The 20,902-nt window shown below is 43.6% G+C and overlaps 2 protein-coding genes across 5 annotated transcripts in view; both read right to left on the bottom strand.

The window, feature by feature from the left end:
* The window catches only part of GALNT7 (polypeptide N-acetylgalactosaminyltransferase 7), a 121,561-nt gene that overhangs the window by 76,827 nt on the left and 23,832 nt on the right, over window positions 1-20,902 (bottom strand). Inside the window, exon 1 of one of the 4 annotated variants that reach the window (XM_065596585.1) lies at window positions 12,447-13,238. The exons of the other annotated variants lie outside the window; for them this stretch is intronic. The gene's annotated coding sequence lies outside the window, so the exon portion shown is untranslated. Of the gene's footprint in view, window positions 1-12,446; window positions 13,239-20,902 lie in introns of those variants that run through there. 4 annotated transcript variants of the gene reach the window in all.
* Window positions 446-20,902, bottom strand: part of LOC135983682 (uncharacterized) — a 175,859-nt gene continuing 155,402 nt past the window's right edge. Inside the window, exon 2 of the mRNA XM_065596591.1 lies at window positions 446-8,389. Within this exon, the coding sequence (XP_065452663.1) occupies window positions 7,405-8,385 (981 nt within the window). The 5' untranslated portion in view covers window positions 8,386-8,389 and the 3' untranslated portion in view covers window positions 446-7,404. The remainder of the gene's footprint in view (window positions 8,390-20,902) is intronic.

Here is a 20,902-nt window from a genome sequence, read left to right as displayed (position 1 = left end):
AAGTGAGATTTCTGGGTTCCTAGAGCTGCTGTCATTATAGTTCGTTATTGGGAAAATATTTTGTGACAGGTTGGATCACAGAAACCCCCCTGGGAGCTGCCACCCCGATGTGCAAAGACTACCCCTGCCTCTGTTTTCCCTGCCAGCTCAGGACTCCAGCACCCTGTCTTGCTGAGCCAGACACTCCCGTCTGGCTCCAGACACAGACCCAGGGTCTGAATCACTTGTCCCAAAGCTGCAAGTTTACCCGAAAACAGCTCACAGTAGTGCGCTTGTCTTTAGCACTCAGATGCCCAACTCCCAATGGGGTCTAAACCCAAATAAATCCGTTTTACCCTGTATAAAGCTTATGCAGGGCAAACTCATAAATTGTTCGCCCTCTATAACACTGATAGAGAGATATGCACAGTTGTTTGCTTCCCCAGGTATTAATACATACTCTGGGTAAATTACTAAATAAAAAGTGATTTTATTAAATACAGACAGTAGGATTTAAGTGGTTCAAAGTAGTAACAGACAGAACAAAGTAAGTCACCAAGCAAAATAAAATAAAATGCGCAAATCTATGCCTAATCAAACTGAATACAGATAATTTCCTCACCAGTTCCAGTGTACTCCCTTTTACAGGCTAATCTCCTTTTAGCCTGGGTCCAGCAATCACTCACACCCCCTGCAGTTACTGTCCTTTGTTTCAGTCTCCTTCAAGTATCCTGGGGGGGGTGGAGAGGCTCCTTCTTTAGCCAGCTGAAGACAAAATGGAAGGGTCTCCCACAGGTTTAAGTAGACTCTCTCTTGTGGGTGGAGACCTCCCTCCTCTGCAAAGCCCAGCTCCAAGATGGAGTTTTGGAGTCACCTGGGCAAGTCACATGCCCCTGCATGACTCAGTCTTTGCATTGTCCACATGGCATCTTGCATGTCTCCAGGAAGACTTCTCATGTGGATTGGAGCATTCCAAGATGCATTGTTCCCTAAGTGTCTCCTGATCAGGTACTTAACCTGGCAAATTCCTTCCTAAAGAAGCTGACCAAATGCCTCACAAAGCTTACTTAGAAATCAGGCAAGCATACAGCCCATATTCTTAAGCTCGAGTAGAAAATGATACAGATGTACAAATAGGATGAATAGATATAGTAGATCACAACCCTTACGGAGATATGTTACATGGCACAGGCAGCACAAAACATATTCCAGTTATGTCATACATACATTTATAAGCCCCCCCTCCCCATAAATAAAGCCTTATGGGGTACACTGTCACATATTTATCTTCATTTAAGAATGGAAGTGTTGACCTCTCTCCCTGCTCTGCCAGTACCTGCCCTCTGCCACTCTGCATGCACCCTACCTCTGTAGTACGAAAAGCAGTAGTGGTTCAACAATCCATCCAGTTGAGTTCCCCCATGATTCCCTTTGATACACATGCTCACTTTGGCTTCAGAGGCCCTATTCCGAGTCAAGGCTAAAGTGCCCTGCTCAGTGTTCACAGCAGTTGTCTATGTCATCCCATGTAATAAGAAGCATAATAGCCTACTAGCAAAGGAAAATAAATTCAAGAGGTCACAAAAAATAAAAATATTCTACAAAAGATTATTGGTACTGTGCATACAATCTACATCACATTTTTATCTGTTGCACATCCATCAGCCTGCAGTATACAAAAAGCAGGCTTATGCAATAGACTTGAAGAAGAGCTCTGTGTAAGCTCAGAAGCTCATCTCTCTCACCAAAAGAAGTTGGTCCAATAAGAGATATTACCTCACCCACCTTGTCTAATATGCTGGGACCAATACGGCTACAACACTGTACAGTACAATCTAATTTTCTATTTAAGACAAAGAAAAACAGGTAGAATCATTCCGGCTTTCTATGCAACACATTTCAAACAACAGTATGCAAGCTGAGTTATATATCTGCAAACACATCTGTCACACAATAAGCACAAATTTGGAAAGTAACTGGAGTGAAAATACCACAGGCAGCATAGTAGAATGACTTATTTCTAGCAGAGATTTTACATCACTACATTGAGCTACAATGCCTGAAAAATACTCACATAGGTTTGGATGCTGGCTATTAAATGGGGAAGGGGTTTGTGGTTTTTTAATTGAAATTCGATCTATTTCTCTCAACTCTCACAGTAACTAACAATGTCTGTCTAATGCATGACCTGGTTCTGGATAACTACACAGGAAAATAAATTTGTAGCATTGCTACCCACCTTGCCTTTAACTCGCTCAAATACTTTGTTTCATTCCCTGATGGGATTCTATTTTCTCCAGTGTAGGGTGGTTTGTAATCAGTTTTGTCACTATATTGGCAATAGCTACCATATAGATTTTTCCTCCTCTCCCACCCATGTCCTGTGTGCATCTCTTCTTCCCCCAGCTTATCATGTAAGTAACAGTCACACTACTTCTTGGTTTTCAGGTATACGTAAGTCCTATTTATAACAATGTGCCAAGTAACCTTGCTCAGTGCACACCTAATCAATGCTCAAACAAAAGGGATCCCAAAGTTGCCAGTGCTGGTAGAGCTAAACCAGTATTGGAAACAATAGCAAACTTCTATTCCATTTTTAAAAGTTGATCAGGGCGGAAGGCATTCTCCCTAAAACAGAGCTGGCAAACTATGGCCCGAGGGCTGCATCCGGCCCTCCAGATGTTTTAATCCAGTCCTTGAGCTCCCGCTAGGGAGCAGAGTCTGGGGCTTGCCCCGCTCTGTGTGGCTCCCAGAATTAGCAGTATGTCCTCCCTCCAGCTCCTATGCGTAGGGGCAGTCAGGGGCCCCTCCCCAAAGCGCTGCCCACGCAGCTCCCATTGGCCAGGAACCGCAGCCAATAGGAGCTACGGGGCAGCGCCTGTGGACAGGGCAGTGCACAGAGCCGCCTGGCCGCGCCTCCACGTAGGAGCCGGGGGGGGGGGGGGGGGCATGCCGCTGCTTCTGGGAGCTGCTTGAGGTAAGCACTGCCCAGACCCTGCACCCCTCCCACCTGCCAAACCCCTCAGTCCCAGCTCAGAGCACCCTCCTGCACTCCCAACCCCTCATCCACAGTCCCACCTCAGAGCCTGCACCCCAGCCGGAGCCCTCCTCCCTCCCCACATCCCAACCCCCTGCCCTAGTCTGGAGCCCCCTCCCGTACCCTGAACTCCTCATTTCTGGCCCCACCACAGAGCCTGCACCCCCAGCCAGAGCCCTCACTCCCTCCCACACCCCAACCCTCAATTTCGTGAGCATTCATGGCCCACCATACAATTTCCATACCCAGATGTGGCCCTCGGAGCAAAAAGTTTGCCCACCCCTACCTTAGATCCACTGAGAAACAAGTAGCTTCTTTTGAAAGTGGTCATACCCCATGATCCCCTATTTTACTATAAAGCAAGTGATTTTTCCTACACAAAGTTGGAGAAGACAGAAGTTGTTTACTGGGCTATGAAAAGATCCATACACTTAACAAGACAGGTACTTATCTTCACCTTTCCCCCACCCGTTCACCTGTACTTTGTTTTTTTTTTTAAACTGAAAAATTTGGGCAGAATGTTTGTCTTCCTGCATGATTGTACAGCACTAAAAACAAATTGTGGACAATACTATTAATTACTAAAACATGCAAAAATAGAAAGAGGCATGTTGGAATAGATTTGAGAGAATAAAATATTATGGAGGACTGCATCACTCCATAATTTAGGACTTCAGGTTATGTTTTGCACTCAAAGCAGGGATCAACTTCTTTTTATATATGAAGAATATAGTGAATCCTCCCCAAACCTTAAGCATGTATTCTGAATACATTTTTTGAGGACTTACAAGCTTTAATTTTAAAGATAACCAACATTTAAGTAGAACTAAAATAACAAAATATACTTAGGTTGAGCCAAAACCATGACGCTATGTTATTTCAGGTCTTGGGATACTTTACTCAACCCCATGTGCTAGAGTTTGGAAGATGCCACCCTTTGTAGTCCACATGGTCAAACATGCCGCTGGAGCTGCCTTCCACGCTCAGAGGGAGAAATAAGCCATTATGGAGAGAGTACTTAACCATCCAGTCCAATTACCAGCAAAGCAAGAGACTTAAATGTCCTATCATCATGCCTCCTCATTTGTCTCCCCCCCGACTCCCAAGACAGCATCTAGATTAATCTGCATCCTAAGCCCTGGCCTACCGTATAGAGTTAGGTTCATGGAAGACCGCTTACATCAACCTAACTATGTAAATGTCTACACTAAAATTTCACTCCTGTCAATGTAAATCACCTGATACACCAACTTAATAACGCCACCTCCACAAGAGGCATAGAATCAATGTCGATGTAGTTATGTCGACGCAGCGTCAGTGTAGACACTGCATTCCTTACATTGACAGTTGCTGCCTTTCAGAAGCTGTCCCACAATGCCCCACACAGAGTTCAATCGGTGCAAGCACTCCTGGTGCGAACGCACACCACCAATGCAAGGAGCAAAGTGCAGATACGAACAAATGATGTAATTACTGTGGCAGCTGTATGTAGATGGAAGTTAGGGTTACCATACGTCCGGATTTTCCCAGACATGTCCGGCTTTTTGGGCCTCAAATCCCCGTCCGGGAGGAAATCCCAAAAAGCTGGACATGTCCGGGAAAATAGGGAGGGAGGGACCGGCGGTGCTTGGCCGGAAGCCAGAGCCGCTGGGGCCAGCGGTGCGGTGCGGGACTGGGGCCGGTGGTGCAGGGCCGGAGCCCGGGCCCGGCGGTGCTCGGCCGGGGGCAGCGGTGTGCTCAGCCGGGGCCCGGAGCCAGCGGTGCGGGGCCCGGAGCTGGCGGTGTTCGGCCTGGGGGTTGGGCTGGGACCGGCGGTGCGGGGCCGGGGTGCAGGGCCCAGTGCTGGTTGGCGGTGCGCTCGGCCGGGGCCGGAGCCAGAGCCGGCGGTGCAGGGCCCAGTGCTGGTTGGCGGTGCGCTCGGCCGGGGCCGGAGCCAGAGCCGGCGGTGCAGGGCCCAGAGCCAGCGGTGTCTGGCCTGGGGGCGGCGGTGCGCTTGGCCGGGGCCAGAGCCGGCGGTGCGGGGCCAGGGGCCGGCTGTTTTCGGCTGGGGGCTGGGTCGGGGCCGGCCAGGGGTGCTGGGCCGGGGCCGGGCCGGGCGTGCTCGGCCGGGGGCGGCGGTGCGCTCAGCCGGGGCCTGGTGCCCGGAGCCAGTGGTGCAGGGCCCGGAGCTGGCGGTGTTCTGCTGGGGATCGGGCTGGGGCCGGCGGTGCGGAGCCGGGGTGCTCAGCCGGGGCCGGAGCCGGCAGTGCGGGGCCCGGGGCCGGCTGTGTTCGGCTGGGGGCCGGGCTGGGGCCGGCAGTGCGGAGCCGGGGTGCTCAGCCGGGGCCGGAGCCGGCAGTGCGGGGCCCGGGGCCGGCTGTGTTCGGCTGGGGGCCGGGCTGGGGCCGGCCAGGGGGGCTGGGGCCGGGGGCCGGGCGGTGCTCGGTGGGGGCTGGGCCAGGGCCGGGGTTGGGGCCCGGTGGTGCGGGGCCCGAGCCAAGCCGGGCAGGAGACGCCGGGGTCAGAGCCGCGCCTCCTCACGCCCCCCCACGCCCCAGCTTGCCTGCTGCTTCAGGCTTCCCGCAAATCAAATGTTCGCGGGAAGCAGGGGAGGGGGTGGGGCAGGGGGCGAAGCGTCCAGGGGAGGGGGCGGAGTTGGGGTGGGGCTGGGGCCCGTGGAGTGTCCTCTTTTTGGACACTTAACCTAACTTACATAGGGTTACCATATTTTGACTTAATTTTGTAGTGTAGACATGCCATCAGTTTCTTTGTAAGTAGCTGTGTTATGTTTCAACTGCACACAACCCTTCATTGGAAGCCATCCCTAACAATTAATTGATAACCATAAGTTTAAAGTGACTCATGCCTAATATCAGCTAACTACCACCTGTTCAAAATGTTAATCCTTGAAAATACCGTACTGGTGATAAAATACTGCTAATAGAGTTCTGAATGAAGTTGCTATGCCTAAATCAGGAACAACTAATTTTGAATGTCACAGTCAACTCAAAAAAGAAGAACAGGAGTACTTGTGGCACCTTAGAGACTAACAAATTTATTAGAGCATAAGCTTTCGTGGACTACAGCCCACTTCTTCGGATGCATATAGAATGGAACATATATTGAGGAGATATATATACACACATACAGAGAGCATAAACAGGTGGGAGTTGTCTTACCAACTCTGAGAGGCCAATTAATTAAGAGAAAAAAAACTTTTGAAGTGATAATCAAGCTAGCCCAGTACAGACAGTTAAGAAGTGTGAGAATACTTACAAGGGGAGATAGATTCAATGTTTGTAATGGCTCAGCCATTCCCAGTCCTTATTCAAACCGGAGTTGATTGTGTCTAGTTTGCATATCAATTCTAGCTCAGCAGTCTCTCGTTGGAGTCTGTTTTTGAAGTTCTTCTGTTGTAATATAGCCACCCACAGGTCTGTCACTGAATGACCAGACGGGTTAAAGTGTTCTCCCACTGGTTTTTGAGTATTTTGATTCCTGATGTCAGATTTGTGTCCATTAATTCTTTTGCGTAGAGACTGTCCGGTTTGGCCAATGTACATGGCAGAGGGGCATTGCTGGCACATGATGGCATATATCACATTGGTAGATGTGCAGGTGAACGAGCCCCTGATGGTATGGCTGATGTGATTAGGTCCTATGATGATGTCACTTGAATAAATATGTGGACAGAGTTGGCATCGGGGTTTGTTACAAGGATAGGTTCCTGGGTTAGTGGTTTTGTTCAGTGATGTATGGTTGCTGGTGAGTATTTGCTTTAGGTTGGGGGATTGTCTGTAAGCGAGGACAGGTCTGTCTCCCAAGATCTGTGAGAGTAAAGGATCATCTTTCAGGATAGGTTGTAGATCTCTGATGATGCGCTGGAGAGGTTTTAGTTGGGGGCTGAAGGTGACAGCTAGTGGTGTTCTGTTATTTTCTTTGTTGGGCCTGTCTTGTAGGAGGTGACTTCTGGGTACTCGTCTGGCTCTGTCAATCTGTTTTTTCACTTCAGCAGGTGGGTATTGTAGTTTTAAGAATGCTTGATAGAGATCTTGTAGGTGCTTGTCTCTATCCGAGGGATTGGAGCAAATGCGGTTATATCTTAGAGCTTGGCTGTAGACAATGAATCGTGTGGTGTGTCCTGGATGGAAGCTGGAGGCATGTAGATAAGTGTAGCAGTCAGTAGGTTTCCGGTATAGGGTGGTATTTATGTGACCATCGCTTATTAGCACAGTAGTGTCCAGGAAATGGACCGCTTGTATGGATTGATCTAGGCTGAGGTTGATGGTGGGATGGAAATTATTGAAATCATGGTGAAATTCCTCAAGGGCTTCTTTTCCATGGGTCCAGATGATGATGATGTCATCAATGTAGCGCAAGTAGAGTAGGGGCGTTAGAACAACGCTTCCTTAGCTCTTGTCCCCTAAGTCAGCCATAAAAATGTTGGCATATTGTGGGGCCATGCGGGTACCCATAGCAGTGCCGCTGACTTGAAGGTATATATTGTCCCCAAATGTGAAATAGTTGTGGGTGAGGACAAAATCACAAAGTTCAGCCACCAGGTTAGCTGTGACATTATCAAGGATACTGTTCCTGATAGCCTGTAGTCCATCTTTGTGTGGAATATTGGTGTAGAGGGCTTCTACGTCCATAGTGGCCAGGATGGTGTTTTCTGGAAGATCACCGATGGATTGTAGTTTCCTCAGGAAGTCAGTGGTGTCTCGAAGATAGCTGGGAGTGCTGGTAGCGTAGGGTCTGAGGAGAGAGTCTACATAACCAGACAAGCCTGATGTTAGGGTGCCAATGCCTGAGATGATGGGGCGTCCAGGATATCCAGGTTTATGGAGCTTGGGTAGCAAATAGAATACCCCTGGTCGGGGTTCTAGGCATGTGTCTGTACAGATTTGTTCCTGTGCTTTGTCAGGGAGTTTTTTTAGCAGATGGTGTAGTTTCTTTAGGTAATCCTCAGTGGGATCAGAGGATAATGGCCTGTAGAATGTGGTGTTAGAGAGCTGTCTAGCAGCCTCCTGGTCATATTCCAATTTATTCATGACGACAGCACCTCCTTTGTCAGCCTTTTTGATTATGATGTCAGGGTTGTTTCTGAGGCTGTAGATGGCATTGTGTTCTGCATGGCTGAGGTTATGTGGCAAGTGATGTTGCTTTTCCACAATTTCAGCCTTTGCACGTCGATGGAAGCAATCTATGTAGAAATCCAGTCTGTTGTTTCGACCGTCCGGAGGAGTCCACGCAGAATCCTTTTTTTTGTAGTGCTGGTAGGGAGGATTCTGTGGGTTAGTATGCTGTTCAGAGGTATGTTGGAAATATTCTTTGAGTCGGAGACATCGAAAGTAGGATTCTAGGTCACCGCAGAACTGTATCATATTCATGGGTCTGGAGGGACAAAAGGAGAGGCCCCGAGATAGGACAGACTCTTCTGCTGGGCTAAGAGTATAGCTGGAAAGAACTCAGAAATCTCTTTTCTACATTTTTGTGCCATGAGACAAGTTGAATGGCATGTTTAAATCAGATTAGTACAACGTAAGAGCCAGGGCTGAGTGTAATTTAAGAGGAAGGCAACATCAATCTACCCAGGTATCGCTATGATTTTCCTCCTACCCCCTTCACAACAGCATTTGACTGAATGTTACAGTCCCATAATAGCATGGTTTTAAATGCCTTCACTCAGGAAAAATAATGAAATTTGCCATGGGGGTGGGGGGGGGGAAGAGAAGAATGTAAGACCATCACAGTTGTACCACTTTAACTAAATTATACTAATATAGTTAAGCAGTATAAACACTCATCCACCATCTGGGGTGGATGCCGTTATATTGATATCAAAGTGCTAATACCAGCATAGCTTATTCCTGTATGGGAAGGAGAATAAGTTATACTGATATAAAGCACCTTATTACTGATATAACTGCAGTCCTGTTACCAGGGATTGTACTGGTATAACTGTTTCAGTAGATAAAATAGAATCATACCCCCAGCTGAAATAAGTATGCCAGTATAACTTTCCAATGTGGATCAGACTGAAGAGCTAGAGAAAAGCTGCAAACCTGTTAACTCACAAGATTTACTGTCCTGTCATAAGCCAACAAACAGGACTGAAACATGTAAACATGTTCTACTAGGAAATAAATCCTTGTCCATCTTCACAGTCTGGTAAATGAACATCTGAAAAGAATAATAATTTAGGGACTTTGAAGACTCCATATCAAGATTTATTAAAATGTGGAAGATGACAACTAAATAAATATTCTATGATAGGTAAGCTTGCATTCTTTTAAAATTAAAAAAAATTTAAAAAAAGTGAGCTTACAGAATTTTTAGTAAAAGGCGAAAGATTTATACGATCTGAAGAGAAACCAGAGTATATTTACAACTGAAACTGTTAAAAAAAGATTTCAAGCACTGACATATTACAATAAAGATTTTTGTTTTGTTGGTGCTTTTCTTTCCCCTCCTACTTTGCAGGACCTCCCCCCCCCAACCCCCCTCCCCCAGATACCCTTGAAAAAAGAAGCCGTTGCATTCACACCCAGGCTTGTCACTTACAGCGCTGACCCCTCCTCCCCCCACCCGAGCAATGCAAGTTTCAGTGCTATAAAGTGGCAGTGTACTTTACACTGCCACAAGGCAACAAAACAATAAAGCCCTCAAAAAAGGGCCTCAGATAAATAACGGTATTCAGAAGTTTGCATGCAAGGCTCCAAATTGAGAATTGTTTTCCCCCTGCTTCTGAACTATGACTTTTCAGCTTTATAGAACTACTAAAAATAATATTTGAATATGCAAATGTCTTGAAGAGAATTTCATAACAAAAGTGCCTTCGGTTTAGAAGTGCTTTAAATAATCAGGAAGATATGATGTCAAGTTATGATGAACTAACAACTCAAACTGGAGGCAGAGGTATTTATTTATCTGGATCGCAACTATCACAGAGGTATCAGGAACTGTCCAATTAAATATCCCGGACAAAAGTGATTTACAAAAACTATGTGGATGAAATGAAGGTGGGGGTGGTCATATTTGACATACAGGAAAACAGACTGAGTCCAGACAACAATAGAAAATCAGAACACAGGGATCTATATACCATACAGTGAAACATCAACACTGTTATGAGCCAATAACTTTTCAGCACTGTACTTCTACTGAAACATAGTAGGCTCCTCATCAGCCTAATACGATTTAATAGTGTCTTTTTTTCTCCTCAAACACAAATCCCACAACTTTACTCTGAAATTTATTGTTGTATTTGTAAGAAAGGTCATTTTAAAAACAGTATTTAATATGTACAACAAGAGTTTTTTCTATGAATACAGAAGCAATAAGCATTAAGTTTATGAATGACAGAGACCAAGGCATGTATATTTGTAGAATGAGGGGCCTCCATATACAAAATCTCATTTATTCCACATGGAACATGACACATCATGGCCTCCTCCTAGACCTCCAGGAAAGGTGCTGCTTTCCACCCACCATCACATGCTGAGCCCAGATTTCCACCTGATTCACACTACCTCCCCAGGGTATCCTCTGAGTCTATTACTGAGAAACTGACAGAACAGCAACTATCCATGCAAGGTGAGGATTCCTACTTCCACAAAGAAAGGGATCCCCTTCCAGACAAATCTCTGAGATCTGTAGTTACAGCCTCTCTTCCCAAAATACACTGTTAAGAGGGGATGGTGGCAGGAAAGCTCTAGTTCCCCTCACAGGTAGGTTTGTTTGTTTTTACACTCACACTATAAACTGAAGGCAGATGCTATTCTGTTTCACACAGGCAGAACTGCAAAGGCTTGTCTGCAGGTTGCTGTGTCAAACCTAGGTTAGATCTGTAATGACCTGCAGTGGTTACTGTCTGATAGCTGCTTAATACACAAAACGGCCTATGCAAAGTGAGTCAGCCTATGGACAGAGATCAAGATCACCAAAACAATTTGCAACTTTTTTGGCAGTCTCAGCAGAGGCCACTGGCTCAATGGGTATGGAGTCAAAACTATCCTCTTGGCTCCTGGAAGCAGCTCTCCAAATTAGAGTTGAGACAAACTGCAAGACAGAGAAGCTTGCACTGCTATTGGCCATGATTAAGGCTCCGTGTTGGTCATGGAGGTCACGGATTCCGTGACTTTCCGTGACTTCTTCAGAGGCCAGTGCGCTTGGCCTAGGGGCCGCTTGAGCAGCTCAGGCAGTCCCTGGGCCAGGCGTACCAGCTGCTGATGGGGCAGTCTCAGGACCCCGTCCCACAGCAGCAGGAGTTTTTTGGGAGGGGGTTCAGGGGTGGAGATTTGGGTGTGGGGCAGTGCTTACCTGGGGGGGGGACTCCCCAGAAGGGCGACAGCAACTCCCCTCCCTCAGCTTCTAGCTCCACGTGCTGCCTCCGCCTGCAGGCACCACCCCCGCAGCTCCCAGCCAATGGGAGCTGCAGAACCGGGGCTTGGGATAGAGGCAGCATGTGGAGCTAGGGTCGCTGCTTCCCAGGAGCAGGGTAGAGAGCCTACCCTAGCCCCACCAAGCCCGTCCCCCCCCCCCCCCCCCCAGCACCTATGGTGCCCCCTGGGCTGCCCTCCCACCAGCACCCGTGGCGCCCCCAGGCCACCGTCCCGAGCTGCCTCCCCTCCACCCCAAGATTTAGTTAGGGGTATATAGTAGAATTCATAGACAGGTCATGGGCCGTGAATTTTTGTTTACCTGTCCATGACTTTTACTAAAAATACCCATGGATAAAGCTATGTTTTAGCCACGATGTGCTGATTATGTGGCTACCTAGATGACTTCAGTCTCTAGGACTGCCAATCCACAATCTTTTACTAGCACCAGAAGAATTCAGAAAAAGTGGCTTGGCTTTTGTAGTTTTGCACATCTTTCCGGACATTATTTAAAATATACTTTGGGACATTTTATGAAATATTGACTAAGTACTGCTGGAAAACAGCGAAGTACTTTCCTAAGTACTATCTAAATTTCACAATACTTGTCATTTCAAATAGAGATTCATGGTTGACCAGAAGTAAAATTTTCAAGAGGGTTTAACAGAGAGAGACTCCTAAGTCATATTTTCAAAAAGGGCTTAGGCATTTAAGCTCTCTTGAAAACGTTACCCACACTCCTCCAAGTCTTTTATAATGAAATATATAACTTGGTTCTTCATAGGTTTGAACGTTGAACATCTGGTGATATGGTCTGACCTAGATACCTACAGATCAGTCATCCAGAAACCCAACTTTCTGCAAATAAGGTCTGCTTTTAACCAGCACTAGCAATTCAACAAAGAAAATAGAGCAAAAGGATACTATAAAACTGAAAATAAAGTTGGATAGTGTGTGAACAGGACTACTGTCAAAACATATTCCCATCAGGCATTTAGTATATGGTGATCTATCTAACTTAATCAGGTCTTTAACGGTATTCTAGCACTTTCACATATTACAACACCTACCTCTAATACTTGTATGTAGAGAGGTAAGTTCTAATGCATCAAGATAGAAATATATTGCAAAGCAAAGCGTTAACAAAGCCAGCCAAAAATAAAGCAGTTCATGAGATGAAATGAAGTTCATTCACAGAAAGCTGAAAAGGAGAAAAAAAATGAATGTTTAAAAAGGAATTGAAGTGTTATGGTTATGACAGAACATTTAAAATCAAGCAACTGGAAGGTCCAGGCTGAAAGTCTTTGATTATTCCCCTAGAAAACTGAAAGCATGAGATCAGCTCTCCTTCTTTCAGTCCAAGATATTTCTAATTCACAATAATATGGCCTCCATCATCAATACATTGCCACTGGTACCTTCTCATTACATTGCTTTTTCGACAATCTGCCCTCTTTGCACCCTTTCACACCACCATTTGATCTGGTCTTGCATCTGTGCTCCTCACAATACCACAATCCGTAATCCGTTCCTTTGCTTCTGGGACCTTTCACAATACAGTAGTTTGTTGATCGCTGACCCAGTCTTACTATAACCTCTTTCCACCCTGAAACAAAACTTCCATCCTGTCTCACTGAAGGAAATACCTTCTTGAGTAAAAGATTTTCAGCATAGCACCACTAAGAAGGTCCAACCTGGGATTTGTTTTTGCCATAGCATTTCAACTGCCCTGCTCCATAGAGTTAGTGACCTTTCTGCAGAGTAAATCATCTTCTTCACTTCAGGAGTACTATACAAATGTGTGTATAAGTTGTTAGAATGAGACCTTAAAAACAAAACTCATGTCTATTCATATGGACAGATTCTTCAGGACTTCAAGACTAAGGGTTTACCCCTCTGTCATTCATTAAAGTTTCTCTGATTCCCCAATTTTGTAGGAAACTGGTTGCTCTCTTCTACTCCAGAAGTGGCTGTATTTTAGTAGTGCGGCATGAATACATATATTATATAAAGCTCTTTGGAACACAAAGTGCTTTATTTTACATCTTATCAAGACCAAACCTTGTATCAGGGCCTTGTGTGGACTAGGGAAGGAATGCATGTAAATTTGAAAATTGAGAAACCAGCATTATCCTCTTTAAGACTTATTCTACAGAATATTAATGTTTGAAATAGATGTTAGATTTTGGAGGTGTAAGGGTCAAAAACAGACAGATGTTTTTGCTTGAGTGGTAGGGAGCCATATAAGGAACTACAAATCAGACAGAATTTATATTGTGTGTTTTTTGTTCACTTTCAATTACAACACGAGATCCTAATATCCACCTACATCTCTCTGAGAAAAACCTCATGAAGTTTTCAAGATGAAATGGAACACTCCTATCTGCCAATATAATCTTTTTAATTGCGTGATAAGCTGGTGCAGCTGCGCTGGCCCTCCAGACTTGGAAATCAGTTATGCTGATAAAAGTAAATGGAGGACACTGGAGGAATAGGGATGAAGTTCCACAATCATCTGAAATATATGAAACTACTTAAAACCATACATCTGTACCCCAGCTATAAGAAATTAGAGCAAGGAACTAGTAGCTAGAACAGGGGTCGGCAACGTTCAGCACATGGCTCGCCAGGGTAAGCACCCTGGTGGGCCGGGCCAGTTTTATTTACCTGCTGACACGGCAGGTTCGGCCGATCGCGGCCCCCACTGGCCGCAGTTCGCCGTCCTGGGCCAATGGGGGCGGCGAGAAGCCGCGGCCAGCACATCCCTCGCCCGCGCCGCTTCTCGGGCTATCCCCTTCACTATGAAGCCAGACTGTTCATAAGTCATGGAAAACAAGAACCATAAGAGTCCCGAACTGGTGGTTGGTCATTTTTATTTCATATTTTAAGAAAGGCTTGTCGTCGACTGCTCCTGGCTACGAGCGGTAATATTATGTTCCATAATCGAAGTTGTTAATTTTTGGTTATTATTTATTATGTTTAAAATATATGGTTCCAAAGTTGAAAAATAAGTAATGAAGTAAAATTGTTTGCATCATTCTAAGCATCTAAGCAGATTAAAATTTTTAATCAGTTTTCTCAGAAATGGTTAATTATACAAAATAAATTAAGAGTACTGTTTTAATGCATGTTTTAGCATTAAATCATATTCCAGGGTCGTATCTGTTAAATAGTTGAAGATTTAAAAAAAATATGAAATAAAATTGGCCCAGTCCCCCCAGTTCACGACGCCTGTAGTTTAAATAATTTTATTTGAATGATGTTGTATGATAGAACGTTGGAAATAAACTTTAAACGGGAAAGCGGATTCAAATTGCAAACAGTCCTTTTAATAATGAGCACATTTTCGGAAATATGTTTTTCCTTCATCAGCCTGAATAGATTACACAAGATAGAGCAAATATCTTGTATAATCTATTCAGGCTCATGAAGGAAAAACATATTTCCGAAAATGTGCTCACTTTACTAAAAGGACTGTGCTTGCAATTTGAATCTGCTTTCCCGTTAAATTTTATTTTTAACCTTGTAACATGTAGCCTCGTTACTTTCCAACAATTAATGTTGTAGAACAGCGATAGCACGTACTAACACTATGGCACATACCAAATTTCATTGATATATCTATATTAAAGCGTTTTTGAGATATTAATTAAAAATTTGGAAAATATTTCAAATATTTTTACTGCAAAATTTCATAAGAAAAACTTGCAGTTTAATATACATAATATAATTTTTATTTATAAAATAAGTCTTACTTCATTAAAACTGCAAGAAGCATGTTAAAATATTAAAATATACTTTAATAATTTTGTGTAAAAAGAAAATGCAATCATTTTTGTCCAGAAAATCCAAAATAAATTTGAAGTACCTTAAGTGGTTAAGAGATCACAAGCAGGTACATTATAAAAAAAAGGTTTCAGAGTAGCAGCCGTGTTAGTCTGTATCCGCAAAAAGAAGAACAGGAGGACTTGTGGCACCTTAGAGACTAACAAATTTATTAGAGCATAAGCTTTCGTGGACTACAGCCCACTTCTTCGGATGCATATATAAAAAAAAAGTAGTACTTTTGTTCACTGCTCTTCGAAGATCATAACAAACATTTGGATGCAGTAGCAGCACAAGAAGATTTGGCCATGGCTTCAACAAAATAATCAAATCTGCCTCCCATGATTTATAGCTGATTTACGGAAAAGGATCTCAATGATGTCTTTACTTTTGGATTTGAGAAACATTTTTGGGAAAAGCAAAGAAGAAATCAGCAACGTGCAAGGTGGAAAAGGAAGTGAATGGTGAGCTCAAACCATGTAGCTTCAAGACAAGCGAAGCAATTGCCATGAAAAGTTTCATCCTTTGGCTGCATGTAAAACGTAACCATCCTGAAAACTACGTGGTTCTGGTTACAAAAAAGGACCAGGAAGATGAGGCAAAACAGAAAGCTTATGTGGCTAAATGATGTTCATCTGGCTCTTTGAAAACTCCTGGAGAAAAGATTTTTTGCAGAGTTTCATCTAACAAGAAACCCAAAATTGAACAAACAAAACTTGACTCATATTTGAAGTCCTCAAAGGTTACAGTCACCATGGATGCCAATACTTTCCGTGAAGGGCTGATGGAAATCGTTTGCTTGAGTTCAACACCACTCACTGCCTTCAGGCTAAAGAGCCAAGGATTCCAAAAAATTGCAGGTGAAATGGGTTGGCAGCTTGGCGTTTCGACGGGGCATGATGTGGTTCGTCATTTAGTTGTCAGCACAGCTGAGTCTGGTCGCGAAGAGCTCAAGAAAGCTTTGGAGCAAAAATTGTGCTACGTGAAAATGGATGTGGCAACCCGTGGAAACAGAAATTTCCTTGCAATCAATGCTCAGTACTACAAAGAAGGAAAAGATAAAGCTGTAGTAAAAACCTTGGACATAATTGACACTGACGTGCATCACAATTCTTCGTACGTGAAAAGTCAGTAAAAGCTATTTTAGAAAAATTTGGAATAAGTGAAATGCAAGTGCTGAGCATCTGCGTTGACAATGCAGCAAGCATGACGTGTGCCGTCAAAAATTTCAGCAAGGACAATGAAACCATTTCTACCTCCGAGAACAGCGAAGTGAACAGAACTGAAGCTATTTTGCCTGATGAAGGAACTAAAGGAATGGATGAAATCTAACTCAACATGGATGCTGCTGTGCAATGGGTTAATGACCCTAGCCTCATTCGTCTCATGAAGCCATGTTGGAAGTCCCAAAAGTCCAACTGATGAGGTGTGGTATTCACACTCTTCCGTTGGCAATCTGGGATGGACTGAACAAAGAACATGCAAAGAAATTTCTGGCAAAAATTCAACAAGTCGTCAAACTACGAACCCCAAGTATTCGAAGTGTTCTGCTTGATCTACATGGGGTAACTCAATCATTGGATACTGTGACTCGCTGGGGTTCAACATTTGCGATGATTGATCGGCTTCTCGTTTTTCAATCTTACTGTGAACAAGTGGCTGCTGCTAGAACATGAGAACTCAAGTTAACAAAAGCTGAATGGGACGAAGTGAAGAACCTGCAAGACCTCTTGGCAAAGCCAAACCAAACAACTGTGAATCTTCAAGCTGTCGATGTAACCCCGGGAGTTTTAATGAAGGGATGAAGAAAACTGTCAAAATTCTTGCAACAAAATGGTGGACAAATTGCAGAATGAATTCTATCCTCCATGCAGAAATGCAAAGAGAAGCTTTTTGACAATATTCATGTCCTTGCTGGAGTTTATGTTGACCCACGGTATCAGATTCTTCTTACCTCAAAGGAAATACCAAAGGCAAAAGGAAAGGCTCCTTGATGTTGCTCGACGACTTGAAAAACAAAATCTATTGCTACATTTGACCTCGGCGAAAGAGGTTGAAGAAAACGAAACAACAAAAGGAGTCAACAATTGAATTTGCAGTTTCGGAAAGTTCACATCCTTCAGAAATAGCAGACTGTTCTCAAACTTCCGTCTCCACTCTGAACTTGTTCAAGCGGCCATCCCTGAGATGTCTTCAACCATCACAGGGAAATGGAGATAATTCAAGCATCAATTCTTCAGAAGATGACGACTTTGAAAAAGAACTGGATAAACAAGAAAGACGCCAGCGAGTTTCTGCGATTCATAATTGTAATGAAGCATTATTCGAGAGAAACTTTCGGGAAGATTGTGAGGCGATGGAGTCTACTGGTAGGCTAAAAGTTAAGTCTGTTTTTGAGGCCATTCACAGCTACCCACACCACATTCAGGCTGCCTGTAGAATTGCTTTGAGCATGCCAACAACTCAAGCTAGTGTAGAGTGACTGTTTTTGGCTTTAAAGTTAATTTTAAATGATTTGGGCAGGCTATGAAAGACGACTTGATTGCTGCAATAATTTTTTACAGAATGAATTGAAGGATTCTAGTTTGTATCATTATTGATGACATTTAAATGGTTTTAAAAGTCTGAATAAAAATAATGTTTTTCAAAATTACAGTATGCACTTTTTTATTTGGTTAAAAATTAATTTGAGTCGGAGCACGGAGCAGCATCGGAGCGGAGCTGGAGCAGTCACTATTGGTGCCGGAGCAGAGCTGGAACGGAGCAATTCAAAAATCTGATTGCTCCAAATCCCTAGTAAAAATTTTATATACCTGTATTAGATTGTGTCCCTCTCTCCCCATCCTTCATTTGTCACTTGCCATCTTGTACTGCAAGCTCTTCAGGGCAGAGATGGTCTCTTCACATGTTTTTGTACAGGGCTGGCCACACACACACACACACACACACACACACACACACACACGCCAATGAAATCAGTATCCAGGAAGTTTTTAACCAAAGCTTTTTGTCTCAGATCTATCAAAGTTTGTTTATTATTTTGTAGGTAAAAACTGTTTTCTAACATACAAAAAGACAGGACCACACACTTGGGGCTGTGTAAATTAGCTTAGTCGGGCAGCCCTGTCACGAGAAGATGCAAGGTTCTTTAAAAGCTTGTCTTGATCACAACGTGATATTAAAAATAAAAAATATACAAACTTTATTTTTAAACTAAATGAGGCATTAGATACCCAGACAAATCAATAATTTCCCAATGTGTTGCCTGATCACACAGCTCAGACTTAGGCAAGCCTGCCAAAAAAATCAATGGGAATTTGCCTGAGTCAGGATTACAAAATCAAGCCCTACGAAGGAGAGCAAAGCAGGTAGCAGAGAACAGTGAATTAAAGATTTAAAAAATAAAAATAAAAATCACGTACACACAGAGCAAACTAACCTGTTACTTCACTTTGTGCTTTCCTCCATGGCTGAAGGTAATCTCTGTGTGTTCCTCCTAATCATTTATGGAAGCGGATTCATTGAAGGTATACAATGGTAGGACCAATGTTTTAGCTACCTTAAACTAAGATTTCAATAAGACCTAAACCAAGTAAGAAACCAGGTGGCTCAACACACAAGAGCACCCTCTCATCTCTGGAGACTATTATAGATTATTTTCTCTTAGGTCAAAAATAAAGCAAATAAATGTTCTTAACCTGATGCCACATGAAGCTCCGCTAAAAGAAGCTTGTGGCTGGAATGTTAGGGGTGTCAGAAATAAGTAATACCAGAAGATCTGTGTGGGGAAGCTTACACAGTGTTAACTTGCTCTCCCATAGTTCAACCCATTACTTTATTCTTGAAAGGAGAGAGTAAAGAGAAATTTACAAGATGTAATGTTTCTGTTTACAGCTTACAAACAAGCACTAAACAGAGGGATGCAGTTCGGCTTCTAATACATGCACAGGAGCATAACATTAGGTAAAAAGCTGAGGAAAAATTGGGGACTCTACACATGACAGCTCCTTTAAATTAAACAAACTATCATTTACCATACCTTGCATTTATTCAGAATCATTTAAAACAAAATTAGCTAATGCACAACCTTCCATGTCTTAAGAGCTTTTAAAATAAGCAACATTGTTTATCTGCTTCTGCAATAAATATTCTGATGTCGTGTGGTGAGAAGAACGACAAGCAAAAACAAAAAGATAAGGGACACAAATCTAAATTATTTTCAGTCATAATATTTTGTTTTAGAAACAATCTTTTCTTTGCTTTAGTAGTTTTCAGCATTATAGTTTGACAACATGACATAGTTGGATAGTCACAGATCGCAAAAGAAGTTTGGTTTTGAAAAGAAGGCTGGACAAACATCCAGGATTTGAAAAAATCCAATTGACCTACTTGTTACTGACAAGAGAGGTTTTCCCTACTAAACAAAGCGGTCCAAAACTTAATTTCCAAAGAAGTTGATTTTTTTTAAATGAAAGTTTCTTGACTTTATAGTTTACAGAAAGATTTCTAAATGTGACTATAATGCTGCAGTGATTTAAACTATCTTCCCAAGATGGCAGACACAGGTTCACTGGGACAGTGAAACTGACAAAAATCATGTTAATTTCATGATACTGCAGGATGAACTATGAGAAACTATCCCCGGTGCAGCATCTGGCTGAGCTAAGAACATAAGATGGCCATACTGAGTCAGATCAAAAGATCCATCTAGCCCAGTATCCTGTCTTCCGACAGTGGCCAATGCCAGGTGCCCCAGAGGGAATGAACAGAACAGGTAATCATCAAGTGATCCATCCCCCGTCCCCCATTCTCAGCTCTGGCAAACAGAGGCTGATAAAGTTTGCGGATGACACGAAGCTGGGAGGCGTTGCCAATTCGGAGGAGGATAGGGATATTCTGCAGGGAGACTTGAATGAGCTTGTGAATTGGAGTATCAGAAATAGGATGAAATTTAATAGTGAGAAGTGTAAGGTGATGCATTTAGGGATGACGAACAACAATTTTAGTTACAAGCTGGGGACGCATCGGTTAGAAGTAACGGAGGAGGAGAAGGACCTAGGGGTCCTTGTAGACCACAGGATAACTATGAGTCGACAATGTGACGTGGCGGTGAAAAAAGCCAATGCGGTCTTGGGATACATTAGGCAAGGTATATCTAGTAGGGATAAGGAGGTGCTACTTCCGTTGTATAAGGCGCTGGTGAGACCTCATTTGGAGTACTGTGTGCAGTTCTGGTCTCCCATGTTTAAAAAAGATGAACTCAAACTGGAACGGGTACAGAGGAGGGCCACTAGGATGATCAGAGGAATGGAAAACCTGTCGTATGAAAGGAGACTAGAGGAGCTCGGGTTGTTTAGTCTGACAAAACGAAGGCTGAGCGGGGATATGATTGCTCTCTTTAAATATATCAGAGGGATAAATACAAGGGAGGGAGAGGAATTATTCCAGCTTAGTACTAATGTGGACACGAGAACGAATGGATATAAACTGGCCGTGGGGAAGTTTAGGTTTGAAATTAGATGAAGGTTTCTGACCGTCAGAGGGGTGAAATATTGGAACGGCCTTCCGAGGGAAACGGTGGGGGCGAAGGACCTGTCTGGTTTTAAGATTAAGTTAGATAAGTTTATGGAGGGAATGGTTTAATGGAAAAACATGATTTTAGCCAAAGGAATACCGTGCCATGGCAGGTAAATAGTATAAT

The sequence above is a fragment of the Chrysemys picta genome, chromosome 5 (assembly GCF_011386835.1).
Source record: "Chrysemys picta bellii isolate R12L10 chromosome 5, ASM1138683v2, whole genome shotgun sequence".
Classification (NCBI taxonomy): domain Eukaryota; kingdom Metazoa; phylum Chordata; order Testudines; family Emydidae; genus Chrysemys; species Chrysemys picta.
Note: the sequence above shows the minus strand (reverse complement) of the source record. Positions and strands in the feature narration are given on the sequence as shown.